The sequence below is a fragment of the Typopeltis vanoorti genome, chromosome 20, assembly GCF_054136105.1.
Source record: "Typopeltis vanoorti isolate ZY-2024b chromosome 20, IOZ_Tvanoo_1.0, whole genome shotgun sequence".
NCBI lineage: Eukaryota > Metazoa > Arthropoda > Arachnida > Uropygi > Thelyphonidae > Typopeltis > Typopeltis vanoorti.
The window spans coordinates 95,136,175-95,161,044 of NC_143568.1; the positions used below are offsets into that span (position 1 = coordinate 95,136,175).

The following is a 24,870-nucleotide window of genomic DNA, read 5'->3' on the forward strand; positions in this document are numbered from 1 at the left end:
TTTTAGTGATACATTATAGGAGAAAAAAAAAAAGTACCTAGATCTCACTGTATCCCTCTCCAATATTTCTAAATTACTCCAGTTCCTACACTGTTAATGTTGAAGATTATATAAGAAAAGGAAGAATATACAAACCAATAGCATAAACTAGCTACCTAGTCTAGCCATATATACTGTTACAACTTGAACAGCACATAACCCTATAATCTATCAGTAATTCATTTACAGCTTTCAGCACATACAAACCACATGCATAACATGCATATAGCAACACTCAATGTTCAAAACGTTTCTTTTTTGCTGTCACACACAACATCCAATGGAAATGCTGCCATAGCTACATGGTTCTCAAATCTCCCCACTGCATGTTAACCCATATAGCTAGAAAACTCTACTGATAAACATGCAAATGTTCGTTGCACAAAGTGTAACCAATGGAACCAGGCTTCCACAGAATTGTGCAAGCTCGGTTCCATTCCACAAGGCATGTGGAAGTTGTAGCAGTATTTATGACAAGATGGTATATTATTTCGGAAGCATTTAGAACATATATGAACATAATGGATGTTTACTTTAGTCCAGGTTAAGAAAGATGCAGCATTCAAATACTTATAGGAGGGATTGTTGCTCACTAAAAAGATATCACAGATGTGACTGAGTTCAGCAGTAAGGAAAGTTTGATATGAGCAAATGCAGCTCAGTCTCACTATATCAAATCATAGGAACACAGCAAAGTCCTGACTTATGATCAAGTTTTTCTGTGGCAACTTATAGTGGAGTTGGTTATGATATATTAGAGCGAGAATCTACTGTAACAGGAGCCCCGTTTCCTTATGTTACAATCAAGTCATATTGCTAAAGAGGACATAAGCATGTGTGTCCATAAGTATGTGATCTGTTTGGATGGTATGTGATCCAAGTGCAAAAATATTGTACTTTATTTTCATTATTATTTTTAATAATAAACATTATTTCATTTTTATTATACTTATTATCCCATTCTTTCAACTATAAAGTGGATCCTGAGGTGAAGGATATTTGATATACTGATATCATTTGTAATGTGTATGGACTTATGAGGCCAATCAGAGACAGCATCATCAATGTGGTGAAAAACCTACAAATTGAAGACAGAGCTTTTGATACTCTCTTTTTAGATCTTAACTATATTTTACGAAGAGAACTTAAAAATCTCTGGATATATTCCTCCTTTAATATGCTTTGGGATGCAGCACAGCACTATTATGAGAATGTGTTTTCCATGTAGTCAACTGCAGATACATTCGGTTTTCAGTACACCGAAACTGCACTACACTACACCAAACTACACTACTTTGCAGTTTAGAAACTGCCCCCCCCCCCCCCAACACAGACAGGAGGCACATGTATCAATGTATTAACAGTCAGATCAATATCGGATTTGAAGTCGAGCATCAATGTCAAACATGCCTGGATATGTGGATAAAGGATTTCCAGACAGTGAGATAACTGCCTAACACAAGAGCCCCCCCAAACTAAATGATACCTTTTGGATGGAAAACCTTGAATTTTTGAATTTCATCTATGACACAAACAACTTTTATATGGATTTCTCAATGGAAGGTTAGCTAGTTGGTCATATATGGAAGTGACAGTTTCTCATCCCACAAAACAGACAAACCAGGCAGAAAATACATGCTACAGACTTACACAGCAAAGTATGAACAAGATTAACTATCACAGCATTAATTATAGGCCTTAAAAGAAACCAAGTTACTTGGTCATGATAGGCTCTTATCATTGAATTCCTGATATGTACCCTCAAGTAGAGGGGGGGGGGGGTAGAGTACAAGATACTATGACAGTATTACATGAAAAGTTTACTTTATTACTAAATTCTTATCAGCAATTTTCCTTCAAATTAGTCTGCTATCTTTCAGACCCCCAATACTAACAGGATCTTATATTTCAATCCTCTAAGAAATTTTGTACTGCATCAGTCGACCCACATCTTGGTTTTCTTCTGGGTCTCTCTCTCTCTCTTTTTTGCACGAAACAACTTCTGTTATCCTTTATTTCTCACTTGATTTAAGGAATGTCTGAGCAGAGCTAATCTTAACTGACAATACCCTTAAGATTAGTTCTGCTTGGACATTCCTGAATGCTAACAATGTCAAGTTCTTATTATCTTCATTTTTAATATGCTTCTACAAATGATGCCATCTGTTCACTTCTCTAATTTTAATCTCAGAAATCTTACATCAGTGGTATTTTCAATCAGCTGTTTGACTTCTAACCAATCTCACACAGATACACAAGTTAAAATTTGTTTGAACATTTTTCTTGTAAATAGGTACTTTAAAAGTGTTTTGACTAAAATTTCCCTTCTTCCATATAAATTTATTTGGTTCACTCCCAACCATATCAATTTTGCAATTTTATCTTCTATTTCTATATTTAATTTACTATTTTCAAAAAAAAAAAAAAAAAAAAAAAAAAAAAAAAAAAAAAAAAAAGTGATTAAACAGCTGAAATGTTTTACCCAGTCTATATATTTCCATTTAAGATGCAGCTGATGTTTTCAGTGTTCCTGTGTATTTTCACTGTCATTGTCTTTTTATTACTGATTTTTATACAAAATTTATTCCAGAAGTTATATAATTTAGTTAGGGAATTCTGGAAACCTACACTGGATTTAAGAGTATAACATGGGCATGAAGTTGAATGAGTGCATGAGTACGAGCTGAATATCTCCAATTCTGATATTAGGTTTAATGTCACATTCCTTCATAATGTGATCCAAATTGATGAACAACAGCAGAGATAATGTGAACCATTGCTTATACCTGATTTTACATCAAACCATCCTCATACTTCCTTCAATTCTAACCACTGACATAATTTAAATATAGACTATGCATTGCTTGGCATTATGTACCGTTTACATCATATCATTATAGTGTTTTGAACAGCTTTTTTTTCTCGTGGCAGCTTGTCATATGCCTTTTTCAGGTCAACAAAACAGATCATTCTTATATATTTTCATGATTTCTTAACTATTTGTTTTGAAGTGAAAATCTAATCCCGACAGCCTGTAATATGACCTAAATTCAGCATGTTTTGTCCAAGCTGTGGAAGTTTCCCTTCTACATTTTTAGAACAGTAGGGATATTCCTCGGAAAATTCCACATTAAATTTTATTTCCCTTCTTTTACAGATGGATACTATGAGAACTACTCCAACCATCCAGAATTCAACCTCCTGACTAGGCCTTCTGAATTATGGAGTACTAGCAGTCACTATAAAACTACCTCTATATTTGAGCATTTCTAGTTAAATATCATCTGCTCCAACTGCCTTTCCACATTTTGAAGTTTTTGATGACATTTTCTATCCCAAGTACTGGAATGTATTCCTGATAGCAGTGGTATAAAATATTCAAGAGGAATGCACAATGAAACAAGAAGTGATAGAACAATCTTTTAAAGTAATCACTCCAGACATCTAGATATTTTTTCTTCAGTTATTTATGTCTTTTATCATTTGATTCCTTTTACAATGTATTTTCCTCCATTTCTAAGCTTTTCAATAGCTTCGAGAACATTTTCCCACCTTCCTGATATGAGGGTGGTCTGAAAAGTTATTGGCCTCGACCATAGATGGTAACACTATTGGCAAGATTTTTTTTTTCTTTCTAAGTTGGCATCTGTAGTAAGCATCCATGTGAAATTGCAAGTCATTCTATCAAGTAGTTTGTTTTATAGAGCTGTCTGAAGCAAAAGTGTTGTCTATATCCTTGAAATGGATAAAATTGAGTATCATGCGGTTATAAAATTCTTTGTAAAAGAAGGTTTAACACCAAAAGAAATTCATTCGAAGTTCATAAAAGTTTATGGGCACTCTTCTCCTTTGTTTTCAACCCTTAAGGTTGTTCAACACCAAAGAAGACAAAACTCGGTTCCATCAGCAGGAAAGGTCATGGCATCAGTGTTTTGGATGCTAAAGGCATTTTGTTTATTAATTATCTTGAAAAGGGTAAAACAATAACCAGGGAATATTATTCTGATCTTTTAACCAGACTAGATGGAAAAATTTGTGAGAAAAGACCTGGTTTGCAGAAGAAAAAAAAATCATCTTTCATCTAGACAATGCACTTGCCTACAAAGATGTTTTGGCAATGGAAAAAATAAGGTATCTGCACTATGAATTATTGGAACATCCACCTTATTCCCCAGATTTGGCTCCCTCCGACTTCTATCTCTTCCCAAAACTAAAACTCTTCCTCACTGGTCAGCGTTTTTTCCCCTTCGAATCAAGAGGTGATTGCAGCTGTAGAGGGGTATTTTGCATATCTTACTGAGAACCACTACAGGGACGGGATAATGGTGCTGGAGCATTGCTGGAATAAATGTATTAGTCTTAAGGGAGATTATGTTGAAAAATAATAATTTTGAAATTATAAATTCGTTTTCTTTTCATTGTTAAGCCGAGAACTTTTCCAACCACCCTCGTATTTATTTGATATATTTTTAGCAATTCTTCCCAACATTTGTTTAGTTACTTTTCCCACATAACTTTGCTTTCTTGTATTTTTCTCAGTATTCTCTCATAGCACATGCTGACTTACTTAACAAGAACTTCCATTATGTCTTCTTTTCTATAATTGTCTGTAACTTCTGACATTTCCATCTTTGCCTCCACTGTATGGTTTGCTGGCTGAATCAGTAAATGTTTTCTTCACTACCTTCCAGCAAGATTTTTTTTATTTACAAACTCACTTTTTTTTTTTTTTTAAAAATAATATCAACATATATTGGAGTCTCTAGCTCACCTCTGAAAGTTGTTAAACTTTATTTTTTAAACCTTCTTACATACTTTTTTTTATCATGTCATTTATTTTTATCCTTCTGAAAACTAATTGGTGGTTCCTATTTCAAATTGCCTGTATACTCTTTTTGTCCTAAACCAGCATCTTAATGCTAGTTTAGGACAAAAAAAACTTATTTTTTGTGTCTATTCTCCACAAATTAGTAACAACTAGTCCATGTCCTGAACAGAAATCAAACAGGTACTTATCTTTATTAGTTTTGCTCACTCCCACAACCCCCCTGGCCCTATGAAGTTTGCTGATATTTATTAAATAAATATCAGCAAACTATATACAATATATGATGGCCACCAGAGAGAGAGAGGTCCCTAGCTATGTAAAGTTTGGAGAAACACCTCTAAATTGCCTTTGTATTTCTGGTAGAAATTTCTGCAGTGTTTCCTCTTGTACTGCAACTTTTTTTATGCCATCAATTCACCACTAATTTCTAAGATGCACATACATTTCACACTATTAGTACAACATTAGTAAGTAACATATATATATTCTGCATTATGCTTACTTCTATTAAATGAAGTTGACAACATTATCACTTGCCAATTTTCAGATTTATCACCCATAAAAGCAGCAGTATTTATTTAATAGTGACAAACATGATATTAAACTTACTTTGTTGTCTCCAGTAATAACAATGACCCGAATGCCAGCTTCTCTACACCTCTTAATGGAATCTAAAACTTCTTTTCTAGGTGGATCCAACATGCCAACAACACCAACAAAAGTCAAATTTACCTATAAATTTGAATGAAAACTATTTACTTTGCATTGTCTAAATAAAAATATACAAAGGCAGGATTATTTAATGCCTGTTTTTGAATAAAACCAGAAGTATTTCATCAAATTAAATTTTATATATAAATAAATTCAGTCTTTATGTGCAATTAATTCTGGACAAATTTTTCTTAATACTGGCCAGATGTAGAAATACCACAGTATGATTATGTATATTTTAGTTTTTAGTTGTTTAGCTCATAATTTTTAAAATCTATAATCTCCAATTCATTATCTTTTAATTTTTTTTATTTATGGTTTTGCAATAACTTTACTCATATATTTGGTTCTCACCTTCCACTATGAAAGGTGAAATTTAATTTTATATTTTTCACTAAATATCACTCAAATGATGTCAAAGTTATTTATCTGGGTATGTCTGATTTGTTACTCTAATTTTTTTTTTTTTAAATTAATAAATAGTTCTCTTAAAGGAATGTTTCAAGGAATTAACGGCAACTATGCTGCAAGTGTTTAACATGCAACAGGGCAAGTCCCAAACAAGAGGAAAGAGAATAAAATTGTTCCACTTCATAAAAGGAAGAAAAGGCAGACTACAAATTGTGGGTCAATCATTGTGTCTGGGGTTGTGGTTAAGGTTACAGAGGCTGGCAAGGACTATGATTCAGAACTGGGTTGATAGCAGTATTCTCCATGATGGTCTGCATGGGTTTGTTAAGGGGAAGTCATGTATTTGGTGGTATACTTGGATTTTTCAAAAGGACTTTGATAGATGTTGAAATTTTAGATGATAGATTATGGAATACCAAGGCAAGTGATGTGAAGTCATTAGCTTCTATATACAAGTTGCCCCAGTCCTGAAAATACTTCAGGAGCAAACTTAGTTTGCTTACACTTGATAAAGGATTAAACCAAGTATATAATTTCTTGGTATCTTTAATTTATAGCATTTGATAGAATGTTGCATGACAAGATGGCAAATGAACTGAAAAGGATGGAAATGGATAAGAGGAAGGTCACCAGTGGAGTGCTGAACTGGTCATTGTTTAAATTGCATGTTAATGATATTGGAACAGGCTTAACTAGAGATATGCTGTAAAGTTGGGAATTATGAGGAACAGAGTAGATGTGGCCTTACAAGAGGATCTCAATAGATGGTGATTGAGCTAGTGAAGTGAGTTGAGCCATCAGTTTAAGGTTGCAAGGTGTAAGGTCTTAAATTTGATAGACAAGGATGGCATGCAAACCACACAAATGGGGAAATTTTGAAGGAATAAATGAGACATCTTGAGGTGATGGTGACCAGAGACATGAAGTTTATGGATCAGTCACACTTCAAAAATTGTGAAAACATAATAGATTGTAGCAGTGATGAGGAGGACTTGACTCCTCAGAACAGAATTTATTCCAAAACTCCAATATATATTATCAAATGTTATGTGGAGATCAGAGATACTGCTTTGAACTACATTCAAAAGATGAATCAAAATAATCAGTCATAAATCATGCATATATTAGCTCATGTCTCGATTGCAGCTAAAGTATATGATATTGCACTATTAGAGTTCAAAGGAACAATTGTAGTAAGTTGCTGAGCCCTCCTACTTTGCCGAGGTGAACTTATACTGCCAGCAGTTCACTTCAGGGTATTTACTTGAGTATTTGGTGATAGTGCTTTCGTCATCATGTAGAAATGTGAGCATTATAACACTTCTTTATAAACAACATAAGTTTTATCATCCTCAACAAAAATAATTAAATTCTCAGGACTGCTAACTTGAGAACATTCTGTATATAACTGCCATGTATCTAAAAATCTGAAATCTAAGCCATCATATCTAATGGTCTGTCCTTGGGCTTTATTAATAGTCATTGCAAAAGAAACTTATTGGAAATTGTAACCTTTTGAATGCAAATGGATAGTCTGAAGGTCAGTGTTTTTCTATGAATCAAGAGGTAATTGCAGCTGCAGAGGGGGTATTTTGCAGATCTTACTGAGAACCACTACAGGGATAGGATAATGGCACTGGAGCAAAGCTGGAATAAATGTATTAGTCTTAAGGGAGATTATGTTGAAAAATAAAAATTTTGAAATTATAAATTTGATTTTTCATTGTTAGGCCAAGAACTTTTCAGACCACCTTCGTGTGTGTATATGTATATATATATTACACTATTAGAGTTCACATAAACAATTATAGTAAGTTGTGTAGATAAAAAAATTATTTAAAATAATTATTAATTATTAAAAAAACTTTTGAACAATTAGTAGATTCTCAAAACTTGGATATAAGTTTGATCGGTTCAGGTTAGTACGATTACATAGCATTTCAAGGAAGTGAGTGAATTTGCTAGAATGAAGTTTTCTCTGGTTTCAAAGAATTATGTCTAGCATCAATATCATGAGGATCAAGCCAGACTTAGGATTGCAAAAATATAATACAGTCTTCAGAATCTCACTGACCAAACCAGCTCTTATATCAAAAGCAGTCTTGACTTCAAGGAGAAAATAAAAGATCTACATCTATCTAATAATGAGATTATGGTTTCTTTTGATGTAGTCTCCCTATTCACCAAATTATAATAGTGTGGTTAACACTGTGACACAGCAAATGTGTGAAATGCATTGCATGATTAATGGTTAGTGTGTCAATGTAGGATCTCCCGCAATGAGTCTTCTGACTATGGAGACACCGTTATAACAATAATAATACCACTATCTTCAGTTTTTATAATCTGATTTCTCAGGATACTTTGTCAACTATTTAAATTTACCATCAATGCAGGCTATTTTACATGGCATAATAAGACAGCAAAGGATAGCTTATCTTACCAGTCTTAGCTGATTATTTTATGGAGCATCTAGAAAAACAACTCTGACACTACATTTCCTCAGCCTCATATATGGTTATGCTTTGTTGATGATATATTTGCAACCTGATCCCACAATGAGTAAGAATTACTTACTCCAGTTCCTTGAAAAAATAAGCTCTTCATACTCTTGTATCAAGTTCACTATTGAACGTGAATCCAATAACCAACTCCATTTTTTGAATATCTTAATAATTCAAATACCACAGGTTATGATGAATTCTCAGTTTATCAAAAGCCAACTTTTACAGGCATTTTACCTTCATAATAAATAGCTATTATCAAGTCTTGCACAGAGCTCATATGAACTGCTCTTCTGATCCCCTTTTGTTAGAGGAACTGAATAAAATTAAAAGCAATTTAATATTTAATGGATATAACAAAACTGCCATTCAAAAAATTATTGATAATTATTATCCTTCTACCTATATGATGTGAAAAGAAGCTCAATACCCTTCCTTAAAAGAGCTTCAGAACAAATAGCGAGGATCCTTTGAAAATTCAATCTATATGCTTTCCTCAAACCACCTTCGAAACTTCCTTTCTGCCATCAATAAAAATACCACCTCTCTTCTTACATGGTGTCTATCAAGTACCCCTGCATATGTCGTTTTTCCTATTTTGGACAAACTGCTATTCTATCTTGTGTAGAATTTGAAGAACATCGACACTATATTACATTTTTGGAATCTGACAAGTCTGGCCTTGCTTCTCAGATTGTTGACACTAGGTACAGTTTTTTTGGAACCAGATAAAACTACATTCCAACAAGTTCAAATGATGTTGTCTTTTCCTCGAAACATGTGAAATGCTATGAAATTGTCCCAATCTGAACTGATCAGACCATGCCCTTACCCAAGTTTTGGGAAGTGATCACTATTAATTGTTCATAAGTTTTCTTCTTTTTTTTTTTGTTTTAAATTAATAATTACTTTAAATAATTTTTATCTATGTAACTTATAATTGTTCCATTGAACTCTAATAGTGTAATATATATTTCAGCTGCGACTGAGACACAAGCTAATATATGCATGATTTATGACTCATGATTTTGATTCATCTTTTGGATGTAGTTAACAGTTTATCTCCCTGATGATGTCCACATAAGTTGGATGAAATATATTGAAATTTTTGAACAAACCATATAATTTTTGTTACATGTATAAGTTGTGCAGGTTATTTAAATATAGCTAATTCTTGTGTATTTAGGGACTACTTGTCTTTCATAAAAATGGTGGGAGATCAAAATTCCGACACTACAGATAGTACATTATGAATTTGTAAAAAAATTCCACACTCATGTGCTTCCATAAACTTTCAAAGCAGGATTTTATCAACTGAATAATGAGGTAGGCAATTCCAACACAATCACTATTATATGTTAACAATTACTATGTACTAATGGTTTTTTTTTCCTCCCTTGCAATTACATTTATTACAACCTCCAAGTCATGCAATGTATATTTTAAAAAAATAGCATAACTTACACTAAACAACATACTAGAATGATTATGAAATATTACTAATATTTCACAATATTTTTGGAATTAATATTACAACCCCAAAATTACATAATGCCTTAAATTAAAAATGATTAAATAATCTTTAAAGTGCCTTAATGTCATCCCAAAATTTCCTACCATTTATGGTCATAAATCTGCAAAAAAACACTAGTTATCAATCACCTAGATCACTAATAAAAATAAAACAAGTAAAAATATATGCAATGCAAAAAAAGACAAGGATACCACTATCTACATAGAACCAAAAATCAATTAAAATCTGAAGAACATAAAAATACATTCGACACTATCATTTAGGACAAGAGGACCATACTTTGGATACCCCTTCACGCAGGATCATATGGAAGAAAACAAAAGTGCTACATGGAAGTCATAAGTCAGAGATTGTTTTTGGGATCAGCAGCTGCTTTAAAAGATACTCTAAACCTCAACAAGTATGGATATATCAATTTACCGAATCTGGGAGACAATTATTTTAAGACAAAATACTTTTTTTTTTCCCTCTCTCTCTCTCTTTATACAACAATAAATTGGTGCCAATTAGGACTTTCATTCCTTGCATCATCCATTCCATTTTTAAACTAGTCCTACTGTTATACCAAATAGTTGCTGTTTCAGGTACTGTGACAAACTGTTTTTTGTGCACTGAAAATGCTGGATATAATACATTAGCAAATAAGTTAATAAATATTAATTATTTTCTTATTATTCTGTGTTGTAAATCGATACAGTTAAATAAATTAACAAATATATATACAATAGTGGAATACACACGCACGCACGCATGCATTGATCTCTTACAAAGCACATGAGAGATAGTGCTTCAGGATTGGTTTACAGTTAACTCATATATAGTATTCACTTTATATGAAATTACTATGGCAGTCCAATACTGAATGCATCCTATATATGGATTCACAGATATGCTTAGGCTACATTAAAAAACTACATGAAACAATTTAAAGTAATAACATAAGAATTTCATTTTATATTAAAGAACTTTCACATGTTAATTTCTAGAGAAATTTCCAGTTTCTGTCAGTCCTGGGTAAGAATAAATATTAAAAAAAATCTGTTGAAGAATACTTACTATTGTAATTAATTTTGCTTATAGTAAAGCAACTAAACTAGTTAAAGTTTATAGTATGTGAACTGCAACCCAAGTCAACCTGTTTACAGGTTGATAAGGATCTAATTTTTAGATATGACAATTTTCCAGAGTTCTTCACCATCCCTCTGGAAAAATAATAATTGTTTTGGATACAACAAGATGGAAATCAGAAAAACACTGAGAATCAAATGAACAGAAAAATGTAGAAAGAAACTACAAAACTTACTCACTCCAAGAGGATGGTATCAGAAATCTGTACTCGTCTCAAATTCCTGTTTCCAAAGACAAATAAAGAATGGATAAACATAAGCAAAGTAATAACAGCAGATGTTTCTAGGACAAACACAAAGACCAAGAGGGAAAAGGACTGATGAAATAGCAACAGCTACAGAACAAAAATAAAAAGCTTGCAAGCTATATTTGCAGAAACAAACACCAAAATCACTAGAAGTTTATAGAACTAAAAGAAATATTAAAAAATATTGTAAGAAAATCTCACTTAATGTTTTTGAGATACATTTATTAGTAATATTGAAAATTATTTACATGGCTATCAAAAACATTGGAATAAATCAGCAAAAGATATTGCAAAAATTTCAGGAATCTCAAAGGAAGAATGGATACAACATTACAAACAACGGCACAATACATCCCTTAGTAAAGAAGAAATAGAAAATGAAAATAATACAAGAATAAATTTATTGAAGATGGTACAATTGAAGAAATCAACAAACAACAAAAAGCATCAGGAATAGATGAAATCACCTCAAAGGCAATTAAGTACAGTAATACCTCTTTTAAAGTAAAATTCCTGAATCTGTTAAATAGTTTTTGGTACTCCAAGAAATGGAAAAAGGCTAAAATAATATCAGCTTATAAGGGAGATAGAAATTTGCAAAAATTACAGGTGTTAGCTTATTAAATGCAACATATAAATTATATAGCAGTAAGATTTTAAATAATAGACTCGCCACTTCTGCTGATAGTTTGTTATTAGAGAAACAGGCCCGATTTGGGAAAGGTCAACGTTGCACTGATGATGCACTTGCTAAAACAAATTCAAGAAAAAAAAAAAAAAAAAAGATGAGAATTTAATTTACAGACTCACTTGGCATTCATAGATTATGAGTGTGTGTGTGAGAGAGAGAGAGAGAAAAGATGAAAATAGAATAAAAACAACTGAAATGAAATTTCTTAGAGCTGTTAAAGGATGTGCAAGAATGGACAAAGTACAAAATTACGAAATAAGGAAGAAATTATAAATGTAGGCAATAAATGATAAAATAATACATCAAAAGAATTGAAGAAATATACATAAATGAAAGAAGGAAGGCTACCAAAAGAAATGAAAACATAGAAATCTAAAGGGAAAATAATACAGCAAGATGTAAGAAAAGAATGAAAGTAGTTCTTTAGATGCCAAAACAGGCTTTTTAGCCTATATCTTGAAAGAAGATTGCTTTAGATACATTAATTTCAAATTTACATCACAAAGTTATTTCATAGAGTCAACTCTCAACAGCTAGGATATTGAGAGACCAATACAATATTTAATAATAGTTTATCTAAGATAACCCATTCTTTAATATTCTTACCTCATACTGAGCAAATTTAGTTGAATCAGCTAAGTCCATATCATCAGGTGTAGGAGGATTATCCAGAGTCGCAAGTGCTAAACACCTTAGGGTATCTTTGCCAGTTCCATAATGCCTAGTTAAGTCCAGAATATGAGATTTAAGACTGGAAGTTAAAGGAACCTTAGAACTACCTACTCGAGCATGAGAACAGCGTTCAAGTACACCTTCAGGAGCTCCCTAATGGGGGGGCACATAAAAAAGATATAACATATCAAGATTTTAACTGCTCAGAAAAACTTATAAGATACTACAATGATCACCAATAATTTTCTGTAATCTTTACATTATGACTGTTAATTTACCTATTATAATCTAATAGCTACCCTAGCGAAATCAAAAAAATAAAGCGTTTCATTTTCAGTAAAAATTATCTCACATTCGAAACAGTCCCGTTTCAATCCATATTAGGATCATTTTCAAGAAAAATATCTACACAAATGTAATCTTAGAATGTATAGGCAAATAATAACAGTTCACTGAATATAGTTAGGAGAGCAAGTGAAGATATTTCAATCTTACTTTCTGAAAAAGATGTAATAGCTTCTGTGTGAGCAACTTGAAAGATAATGGCTATTTAAAGAATTAGTAGAAATAGAAGTTAATTGAAGGATTAAAACTCATTTAAACTATAAATACCTAGGTGCTAATGCACTATTTTATTATATTATTATTTTTTTTTTTTTTGAAAAGAAACCTTGATGTGACATGGTTTCTTTTTACTAAAGCCTCCTGGTTTTTCTTTAATAAAAATGTCAAAGCACAGTTTTTGCTAAAGATGTTCACTATGATTATTCTCTTAAAGAATGAATGATTTCGATATTCTACTATCATCAACAGTCCTCTCCAATGAACATCTTTGGAGAGGATCTTGTGAATTAACAACACAGATACGTGCATTCAGCATTGTAGCTTTACATGTACACTCTTACAGTTTATCTGCCTTGTTTAGTCTTCTAATATGCTACTATGGACAGAAGTTGTAGATTACTGGTAAATTTCTTCTGTCACATTAAAAGTGAAGAATTTTCCATCGCCTTATTTTGCCTGATCCTTCAAAAATTCTCTTAGTTATTCACCTGCTGCTAGTGGATCTTTACTCAGGGCAGGATTTTCTATGCGATATTTTATGTTTCTCCATTCTGATAACAGATGTTCACATTTATGCCAATTTTAAGAATTATTCCTGAAGCCAGGCTGATATATAGATAATGGCCTCAATTTTTTATTTTTTGCCAATATTCAGTTTTTTTGGAGACAGAAGGTATTGCTTTAATTCTGTTGTCAGCTCTCATACAGCTAACTTCTTAACTATTCAAAGGAATAGTTATGGTAAGAGGTATGTTTTTTTTTTGGTTATCTGTCAGAGGAAGAATGGTGGCAATGGAAGATTAACCTTAATGAGTTATGATGGGCACGAGGAGACAGAAGCAGATAAAATAGTTCAGTTACTGAGTAACCATTTTGCAAGGGTATATCATCCTAGTGAGGTTACTGCTTTAACCTTTGTGACAGACACTAATGCAAGAACAGAGGTAGGTGGAGGTTCTTAGGATATTGCAGAATCTCGATGCAAATACAAATGCGGGATAAGATGAGATATCAGCTAAGGTTTTGCGAGAATGTGCAAGGGAACTGGCAATGCCTTTAACTATGTTGTTCCGTTTAAGTCTCAGCTCTGGTAGAGTTCCAAGGGAGTGGAAATAGGGCAAAAGAATTCCCTTGCATAAAGGAGGTTCTAAGACTGCGGTATCAAATTAAAGACAAATCAGTATCTCAGACATGGTAAAAGTACTAGGAAAAAAATTGGTCAAAAAGAGAATTCAAGAATGGATAGATAAAAATATGATACTGTATGAGGCTCAACGTGGCTTTGTGAAAGGTTAGTCATGCCTTAGTAATTTACTAAGGTTTTATAACAGAGTAACAGTGAGTTGGATAAAGGAAATGGCTAAACGATGATTTTACAGAATACCACATGGAACTCTGTTATGCAAATTAGAACAAATAGGGATGAATATGGCACTGGTTAATTAGATAAGAGGGTGGTTGCTGGACAGATATCAAAAATTGGCAATTACATAAATGATATAGGAAATAACCTAAAAGGAAATATTCAGTTGTTTGCTGATGATATGAAATTAGGTATAGTAATAGTTAATCAAGGTGATATGGAGAGATGATTTAAATTGGCTGTCACATTATGGGCAAAAGATAATGGGTATCAGTTTAATGTCAAGATGTAAAGTTATGCATTTTGGGATAAATAGATTAAAAGCTACATATCCTCTTTATAAGGCCTTGATACTCCCATATTTAGATTACTGTGCTCAGGTCTGGTCTCCTGGGTTTCTTGGGGATGAGGATTCAGAGGCAAGTGACCAAGAAGCTAACTAATAAGAAAAAGTCTGAAATCCAATCTCATCACAACAAATACTAAAATTCATCTTAACAAAACCACTAAGTCAAGCCATATTTGCATATGGCATCCAGACGTAATATCACAACAAGTAGTTATCAATAGCTTTAGAACAATATGCCTTCAAACAATACTAGGATATAAGTGACAAGATCACATACCTAATACAATAAAACCCTGAAGTTACACGGTAGGTGGGACCAACAAAAAACGCGTAAGTTGAATTCGCGTAACTTGGGGTATAATTTTACATGTAATTTATATATACGAACATACAATTGGGACCAAAGGTTTACAAAAACACCTATATTTTTTATGAAATATAATCATAATTGTAGTTTTTTGTACATAAAAAAAAAAAGAACGTTTCATCAAAGAACGTGATGTCAATGTTTCATAAAATCTAATAGATTCGTCTGACGGCATAATGTCTTTTTCTTGTCACGCAAAATTTCTTTATATTATAATGATTTTTTTATTCCTTGCCTTATGGCTACAATTCGTTCCTCATTAAAATCTATGTCCTCCAAAATCTGTAAACCTTTCTTTTATGATTGTTCTTACTGTGGATTCCTGTAGATCGAACTTCTTTGCTAGCTCACAAATTTTCATTCTGCCTTCAAAATCGTTAATAATGTTGAGTTTTGTTTCCAAAGTCTATGTTTTTCTTTTCTTGCTAGCTGTAGAAGAATCAGACTTGCTTCTTTTGGATGACATTATTATTTTTTTATGTGATAAAATTTTTATCAAGAACATAACATTAAACAATCACAAGGTTTGTAGACTATAAAAATCGTGTATGAATGGAGACCACGCGAAACACGTCAGTGCTTGTTCACGGCATGTGCGACACTGGCAAATGCGGCCGGCGCCTGAGATACGACTAGTGGTGAGGCATGAAGCGGGATGGGAATACGTACATATAAGAAACCACGTAACTCCGGATTCATGTAAGTCGGGATATGACTGTACTATCATTCTTGAAAAAAGCCAGTAAAGACCCTTATTAGAAACAATTCAAAAAATTCAATGGAGTTGGTTGGGACTCAAACTTAGACATCTCCCTTCACCTACACTCAGTAATCTTGCTCTCTACAGGCCAACTAATGGACACAGAGACCAAGGAAATAGTTTTGGCTATACGTAAGCAAACTTCTTTTTGAAGATGAGGCTAATGAACTATCTGACATCTACCATTTGGCACAAAACAGAGCAACTTGGCTCATTTTCATTACTTTATCTCCATGAGTTTTGTTATGTGAATATTTTTGTATATATTTCCCTATTCATACATGAATAAATGATGAAGTACTAAGCATACCTCAGCTTGAAAACATGCACTGAAGAAAGACGCACATTATCTACTGGCACCATTATTCCATTTGCTCACTGCATGTTAGTTACTCAGCTTCCAGAGATGACCAAGTTCTCCCCCATTTGCCATGAACTGCAAAATTTCCTTCATCTATATTGGTATGATGCTCATACAAACTTCTATGTTTCTATTGTGACTCCCCTCTCTATTTCTCACTTTGAAGTGCACATTCCGTCAGTCTGTCCTTTTGTGTAAAATTCCACTTGCTAGATATCTTTGCCACTGTTTCCTCATCTCCATGGAACCTGGACACAGCTGACATGTAGTCTCATCCAAGTCTGGTAAAGTCAGAGAATAACTATTTTTATCCCTACAAGTTCCTTCAACACTGTAGGTATCTAATATGAAAACTTAACTTTAGTAATGTAGCCTGTAAACTTCAACTCAGCCTACTACCCATAGGTTTCTGGTTTCACTCATTCACTTTCAGCAAAATTTTCATTAACATTATATCTGGTCTGCAATACCTTCATAGTCCAAAATGCATAACCTTCGGCTCTGAAACATTACACTGATACTCCAAGTTTTGCTCATAGAACAAGTCTGCAAGAAATTATGTATTAGATATCATCATCATCATGCATATCAAGGATTTAGGCCTAGTGTGGCCTGTTCCGGCCTTAGAAGTCATCATTGAATCATTTAAGAGGACGTCCTGGTTTTCTTTTTCCTAATGGCTTGTACTTTAAGGCTTGTTTTAGTAATCTTTCTATTTTCATTCTTTGAACGTGTTTCATCCATTTATGTTTATATTTTTTAATTTTTTCTATTACTGATTCTTGGTTTAATTCTTTCATAATTTTTTTGTTTCTTTTGTGATCAAATAGAGTATACTTTGCAGTTTTTCTCATAAACTTCATTTCTGCTGTTATTAATTTTTGTTTGTCTTTTTGTTTTATTGCTTTCGCTTCCATACAATAAGACTGGTAGGGCTAATGTATTGTATACTTTTAGTCTGCTTTGTTTTTGAATTAGGTTTGGTTTAAATATAAAGTTAATTACACCTCTTATTTTTAAATATTTTTCAATTTTTACATTTATATCTTTTTCATTTTCATATGTGATCATACATCCTAGGTAGTTAAATGAATTCACCTGTTCTAAGATCTTGTTATCTATTACTATCTTAGTTCTTAGATATGTTACTTAAAATTAGATGTTTTCCTTAAAAGGAAACTTGACTAGTTTCCTTTTAAGACACAGCTTCTCATACACTACACTCACCTGTCAGCTAGCCACTCTATCCATGTCACAAGCAAATTTTATATATATATATATATCCCCTTGATCTTGTATAATAATTTCCCATGTGAAATCTTGTCAAATGCCTTGGCAAAATCCAGAAGAGGCATCACAGTATATCTATTCCTCTTATTTAACATGATCACCACTCATTTGAAAAATGTGACCAGTTGCTAAAGCAGGACCTACCTTTAAAAATGCCATGCTGTCATCTATAAATGATCAAAGTACCTTTGGATGCAGTTTGGATTTGGTTTTAATTCAACTCTTGTATACTAGAATTATCTTGTCTTTTGATTAGGAATCATGGTCATGTTGAGACTTAAGCAACAAGATTAAGGAAATGCTAATTCTTCCTGCACCATTTAGCACCTATGCTGATATCCCCCCACCCCATGTTTATGGATGATACGTACTGATTTTCATATTTCAGTCACTACATGTAGCCTACACAGGTTATATAAGGCAAACAGATATACCTCTAGAGTTAACTCTATACTACAAATGACATACAAAGAACTTACTTTGAAATATATTTTCAGTGATCAACTAATTTGTAATGTTGTATTTTTAATACTATGCAAGAAAATGCAGAGGAAGTTAACAGAAAAGGACCAAAGGGTGTTCAATAAGGGCAACAGAAATTTCAGCAGTGATAGAAATTATCGACAGATAACCTAGTCTTGAAAATATTTTACCTTCAAATTTCTCTTCATTCACATATGGATAAAATAAGAATGAAAAGAATATAATTTGTCAAATACAATTAAACTTCCTATTATTGTAGGGGAGAAAAAATGCTACAATGGTTTGAAATGGACATCAATATTTACAATACAATCAAATTCTGATATCTATTAGAATGTAAGAATTTGATCTTATCCGAATGTTCTTATAACATCACTATTTTCACATGACATGCCCCCTACAAATGAGGTATTGTGAAATTGCAATGGCTTAGTTTTTCCTTAAAGTCTAGTGTGAAATTAAATATGCAAAGTTCTGCTAAATTATATGGCATAGAAACTGTTTTGAGAGTATATCGCGTGTACATACTCTGATTGGACTGATTGTTTTGTGGAGTTAAAAGCTCTGCTATCTATATAAGACTGGCTAACTCATCTTTCTTCAACTGAAGAGGTGGGGGAGGGAGTGTGTGTGTGTGTGTGTGTGTGTGTGTGTGTGTGTGTGTGTGTGTGTGTGTGTATAAATTCACTTGCATCCTATATTCAAACCCAGATCTTTCCTCGGGCAATGTAAAGACACCGTTTCTGAGTATTCCTAGCACTAGTGCTATGAATGAGTAGCAAGAGTTGATTGCGATAATAATAGGATAAAAATCAAGAATTCATCATGTGCAGCAATAATGGTCATAAATTAAATAATAATTTATAACCATTTACAACTATGTGGCAAAAGTGAACAAAAAAGAATACATGCCCATAACAGATAATGTAAAGCATGAGATAGTGAATTATGAAACAGAAATATTGTTGGCCTGGTTAGTCAAGCAGTTAGCTTATCAGTTAGAATACTGATATTTGTGATTGTGTTTAGGTAGGATGAACTTCATTGCCCAATGTGAGACCACTAAGCCACTTACTGGAGGCCTGAAGTGTCTTGAAAAAGTTCTCTTTTAGTCTGTACAGCATGGTTTCTGAAACCAAATCTGACAGAATAAGGTGTTTTAATTCTTATTCTCGTACTGTCCTATGTCCGTATATAAAATTAATAAAAACAAAAAAAAAACCTCAGCCCACCCATGGTGCAAATGCACCATAGGTTTACAAAAACACTTTGTGGGTAGGAACCAGATTAAAAAAAAAATTCTGAACTATATCTCAGTGTCACCTTATATTTTAAGCTCAGTTGCAAGTAATGGACAAAACTCTGACACCTGAATAATGTTCTGAGAGTGGTTAATCATATCCCCATAACATGCCATGTCTGACAATTGCACAATGTTTGCGTGATGAAAAATCTGAATTTTTATCAGGGAAAAACTCTGACACTTCCATACAAGATTGGCTAAATTATGAAAAAGCTCTTAGACAGATTCTTTGTATCCTAGGTGGGATTTGAATCCAAGTCTTTCCAATCAAAGTTCATCAAAAGCAACTTAGGAGGCAATTTAAACTATATTTACTTCACAATTATTATTACTATGTTATTCTTACAAATGCTATTTCTTCTATGTTACTTATCAGATGTGCTACAAAGAATACCCTTTTTTTTTCTCCTGAAAAAAAAAAAAAAAAAAAATTCTTACTCAAAAATGATAGAAACAACTTTCAGTTCTCTAAAAATAGACACCCAAAAAGGTTTGCAACTGCTTGTCTAATGCAAACAGGAAAAAAGTCAGAAATGCAAATTACCCACCTCTTAACAAAGGAGTAGCATACAAATTAAAAAAAAAAAAAAATCTAATAAAAGCTCATATTTACAGCCTTACACAAAGAATGGAAGGAAAATATATGCATCTTATAAGCATTTTGTAATTTACTGTAAACCTTATCTTACCTTACAAAACATTTTTGGACCAGGACCAAAACGTGAGACTTTTACTGGAACACAAAAAACACTCATGGATTTCCTATCACGAGAAAATTCTAATGTGAACTCTTTTTTCCACATTGCCTGAATTCCATGATTAACCACAAGAGCAGCATCCCGGCGCGTTCGTCCACTTTTCTCAAAACCCCAAGGATTCATCTTTTCTGCCAATGCCACTAAAGCTGTTTCAGTGGCCTCACCCACTTTCTCAAAAACTTGTTTATACTGAAATAAATAATTCAATATTAGCAAATAATAGAATTATTTTACTTTCTTTTCAAGGTTGTAATGTTAAAAATAATGTGAAGCAAAACCAAGACAGGGGTCAAAAATCTAACCAGCTTGATAAACACAAATTACTGATTTTTAGTCATGTAATACATAATTTTAAAATATACACGAAAAAACAATTATTACTGTGATATTTTCATTAACATAACATTTAGAGAAACACAGAGAACTGAACATTTGATTTCAGTGGCAAACTCTGAAGCAACATACAATCAGAGCTACTCCATGGGCAGCATATGAAATTAAAGAAGTCCTGGAGGAGAAAGCATACTGAAACTTCTTAGTAAGTCAACAGATGCTATGAGAGTACAAAGTAAAATGTAACAGCTAAGCTATATGTAAAAGTAAAATAAAAGTCATGGAGAGATTTTATGAAACAAGACAGATATCATGAAGGTTACAAAATGTTCTGGAGACTATTCAAGAAATGCTGAATGGAGGAAAGTAGGTGATATAAATGCTGAAATATTCTGGATCTAAGGAGTAATTACTTTAAAAGATTATTATATGAGATAAGCAGTGACGGAACTGTAGTGGGAAAAATGCAAGAGGAATGCAATTAGGAGTGCATATTAAATCTTCAAGTAGATCAAAAACCTGTGGAAATGCTCAAATATGGAGGTATAAAAGTATTATATGTGACTGCACTACATAATTCAGAAGGCTTGGTCAGCAGGTCAAATTTCAGATAGTAAGGGCTTTCCAGGTAAAATTTACACAAGTATACTCAAGAAGAGGCTAAGAAACACTGTGGAAGAGAAGTTTTGAGAAGAACAAGCAGTATTTAAATAAAATAGTGACAAACAGATTTTCACTTTACAACAAATAGTTTAGAAACTGTGTGATTTCTCAAACATTTATTGTAAAGTTTTGTAGACCTGGAAAAAACAAAAAGTGCCAAGTGAAAAGCTTTTCGAAAAATGATAGAATTATATGGAGTAAATTTGACATTATACAGAACCATACATGTTCTTTATTTAAGCTGTAAGCTAGCAGGTCAAAATGAAGGAAGAATAGAAGATGGTTTGATGCAAAATCAAGTACAGTAAACCTTCCATTTTACGGACAAAATTTCCTGTCCATATGTCACGTGAAAATTAACACCCTGTTAATTTTAAAATGCTTTTAACCAAGATTTGATTATAATTAAATTAACAGTTTATTTTTTGTTATTAATTTCCTGTTATTTTAAACAAATTTTGGTGAATAGGCCATCATATATTCGAAAAACACTGTAGTAATTTAGCAGACATAAATGAGTCACCGCTCATCACACTGTAATTGGTTCTTTTGTCACGTGGCGTGACTTTCTGCGGCAGTTTTAATGCATGCCAGCTGATGCATTTGGAAACTCAACATTAAATCTTCAAGTAGATCAAAAACCTGTGGAAATGCTCAAATATGGAGGTATAAAAGTATTATATGTGACTGCACTACATAATTCAGAAGGCTTGGTCAGCAGGTCAAATTTCAGATAGTAAGGGCTTTCCAGGTAAAATTTACACAAGTATACTCAAGAAGAGGCTAAGAAACACTGTGGAAGAGAAGTTTTGAGAAGAACAAGCAGTATTTAAATAAAATAGTGACAAACAGATTTTCACTTTACGACAAATAGTTTAGAAACTGTGTGATTTCTCAAATATTTATTGTAAAGTTTTGTAGACCTGGAAAAAACAAAAAGTGCCAAGTGAAAAGCTTTTCGAAAAATGATAGAATTATATGGAGTAAATTTGACATTATACAGAACCATACATGTTCTTTATTTAAGCTGTAAGCTAGCAGGTCAAAATGAAGGAAGAATAGAAGATGGTTTGATGCAAAATCAAGTACAGTAAACCTTCCATTTTACGGACAAAATTTCCTGTCCATATGTCACGTGAAAATTAACACCCTGTTAATTTTAAAATGCTTTTAACCAAGATTTGATTATAATTAAATTAACAGTTTATTTTTTGTTATTAATTTCCTGTTATTTTAAACAAATTTTGGTGAATAGGCCATCATATATTCGAAAAACACTGTAGTAATTTAGCAGACATAAATGAGTCACCGCTCATCACACTGTAATTGGTTCTTTTGTCACGTGGCGTGACTTTCTGCGGCAGTTTTAATGCATGCCAGCTGATGCATTTGGAAACTCAACTTTATTATATAACGGACACCCTCTCACCCAAATTAGTCCGTTATATCGAGGTTTTACTGTATAAGACAAGGATGCACCATCTCCACTCTAATTCATCACAAATATGAAAGAAATTAGCATTAAGCCTGATATTAGAAATGGAAATATCACAATTAACTCTTTTCTTTATGCAGATGGTGATTCTCCTAACGAAATTCAGTACAAGTCTGCAGATTTCTTTTACCAAATTGAATAACAGCTGTAACACATTTGGAATGACAATTAGCAATAAAAAGACCAAAATGAAAATAGCCAGGAACATGGTAAACTTTAACTGTGTTCTCTCTGTAGAACCTATAAAATAAATCAAATATTTATTCTATTTAGGTAAATTTTAGTGAAGATGTCAAATTAAATATGGAAATAGACAATAAAATAAGTAAAGTTGGTATGCTGGGAGCCACTTGAATAAGTGAAATTAGCAGAAACACTAAACTAGCAGTATATAAGACAGTTCTCTAACTAATTTTATCTATGAATCTCAGAACTGGGTTAGAAATAATACGTGACCAAAGACTAGAAACTACAGACATAAATTCTTAAAAATAATTTGGGACCTGAATACATGATATAAATAGTAAAAGCATATTAAAAAATTAAGATATTAGAAAGGAACTTAACATTGTTAACATTCAATAATGCATGAGCACAGCTTATCTAGGGTGGTATGGTCACTTAAATAGAATAGGAGATGCAAGGTTAGCAAAATCAAGTGTCTTATACCAAGATGGCAAGAAAAGACCAAGAGGAAGACTAAGATCTGGCAATACCGGAGTAACCAGTGGCAGACTGCAGAAAAATTGTTAACAAGATGCCTAATTTTATTGAGAACATTCATCCCAACTAAACTCTTTCAGAAGCCATTCTGATTATGCTTTATTTGCAGATAAGTACAACAGAAAGGGGATAAAAGTCATTCAAAATAATATAAGATGAATTTAAAATGAATCTACACTTTATCCAAACAGAGAAATGTATGGTCTTGAAGATGCAGTTTTACTAGTTCTCAATTAACTATAAGAGTTGATTACAATGATTTACAGTAGAATAAAATGACTAAAATTTTAACAGGTGGAAACAGTCCTGAGAGTTTATTTTAAATATTCTCATTAAGATTTTCTAATGTGATTTTCTGTTATTATCTGGTGAGATATTCTCAGAACTGTAAATATTTTTTCTACTAGATCACTATTTTGGCCATATTTATTGTTCATAAACCTTCATTAAGACTTTTTTATTTTTTATTTTTGTTAATACATCCTGAAGAACAATCACGACTTACTCTGTTAAGTAAGTCCTGACAGTACCAGTCATTCTGAAGTTTTTGCTCCTTGGTGAATGAGTTAGTACAAACCTACATTTGCACCTACAGGCTCCAAGTTCAAATTCCACAGGAATCAATGTCAGTGAAACTTAGATGATTGTCAACGCTTATATTAAAATATTAAATTAAAAGCATCACATTTCCTTACCAAAAGCAAATATAACAGATTTAAGAGTACAGAAATATTTTTCTAGTAAATGTATGTTTCTAGTAAACAATGTGAAATTAGGAAAGGAGAAAGATATTTCAAAAGGAGAAAGTGGGCGAGAGATCACTTAAGAGTCAAAGCTAGATAACTTGAGAGAAGACCTCCACGAAGCCTTTTATGGAATGCAGAGAACCAATCATAGCTTGTGGCCCATGTCTGATCCTTACTTTCTAGTGAGAAATCCCATTAATATGTATCTGCCTGAATTTGAACAAATGAAGATGGGGTAGAAATAAGTGATTTACCAAACAGTATTCTGTACTGGCTTTAAAAAAAAAAATCATGCTGGGTAAAGTATTGCCTGGTTAAACAAGACTCTGGCTTTTTTTTTTTTTTTTGCCATGAACCAGGACAACAGCCAGCTACTGGAACAACCTCCATTTCAAATCAGCACCATCAATATAAATATCAACATATAAAGAGTGGAGCTGGCAGAAGAAAAATTTGAAGAGTACACCATCAACACAGTTGCTATTATTGCAATGAAGAACTGGACAATGAGATTTGTGCTCATGGTTCTACAAAGGGTTCTACCATG

At 32.7% G+C, this 24,870-nt stretch overlaps 1 protein-coding gene across 1 annotated transcript in view; it reads right to left on the minus strand.

Moving 5' to 3' along the window:
• The window catches only part of LOC150095679 (calcium-transporting ATPase sarcoplasmic/endoplasmic reticulum type-like), a 382,896-nt gene that overhangs the window by 110,659 nt on the left and 247,367 nt on the right, over positions 1-24,870 (minus strand). The window contains 3 exon segments of the mRNA XM_090409696.1: positions 5,477-5,599; positions 12,700-12,918; positions 20,295-20,552. Coding sequence (XP_090265822.1) covers positions 5,477-5,599; positions 12,700-12,918; positions 20,295-20,552 — 600 coding nt within the window.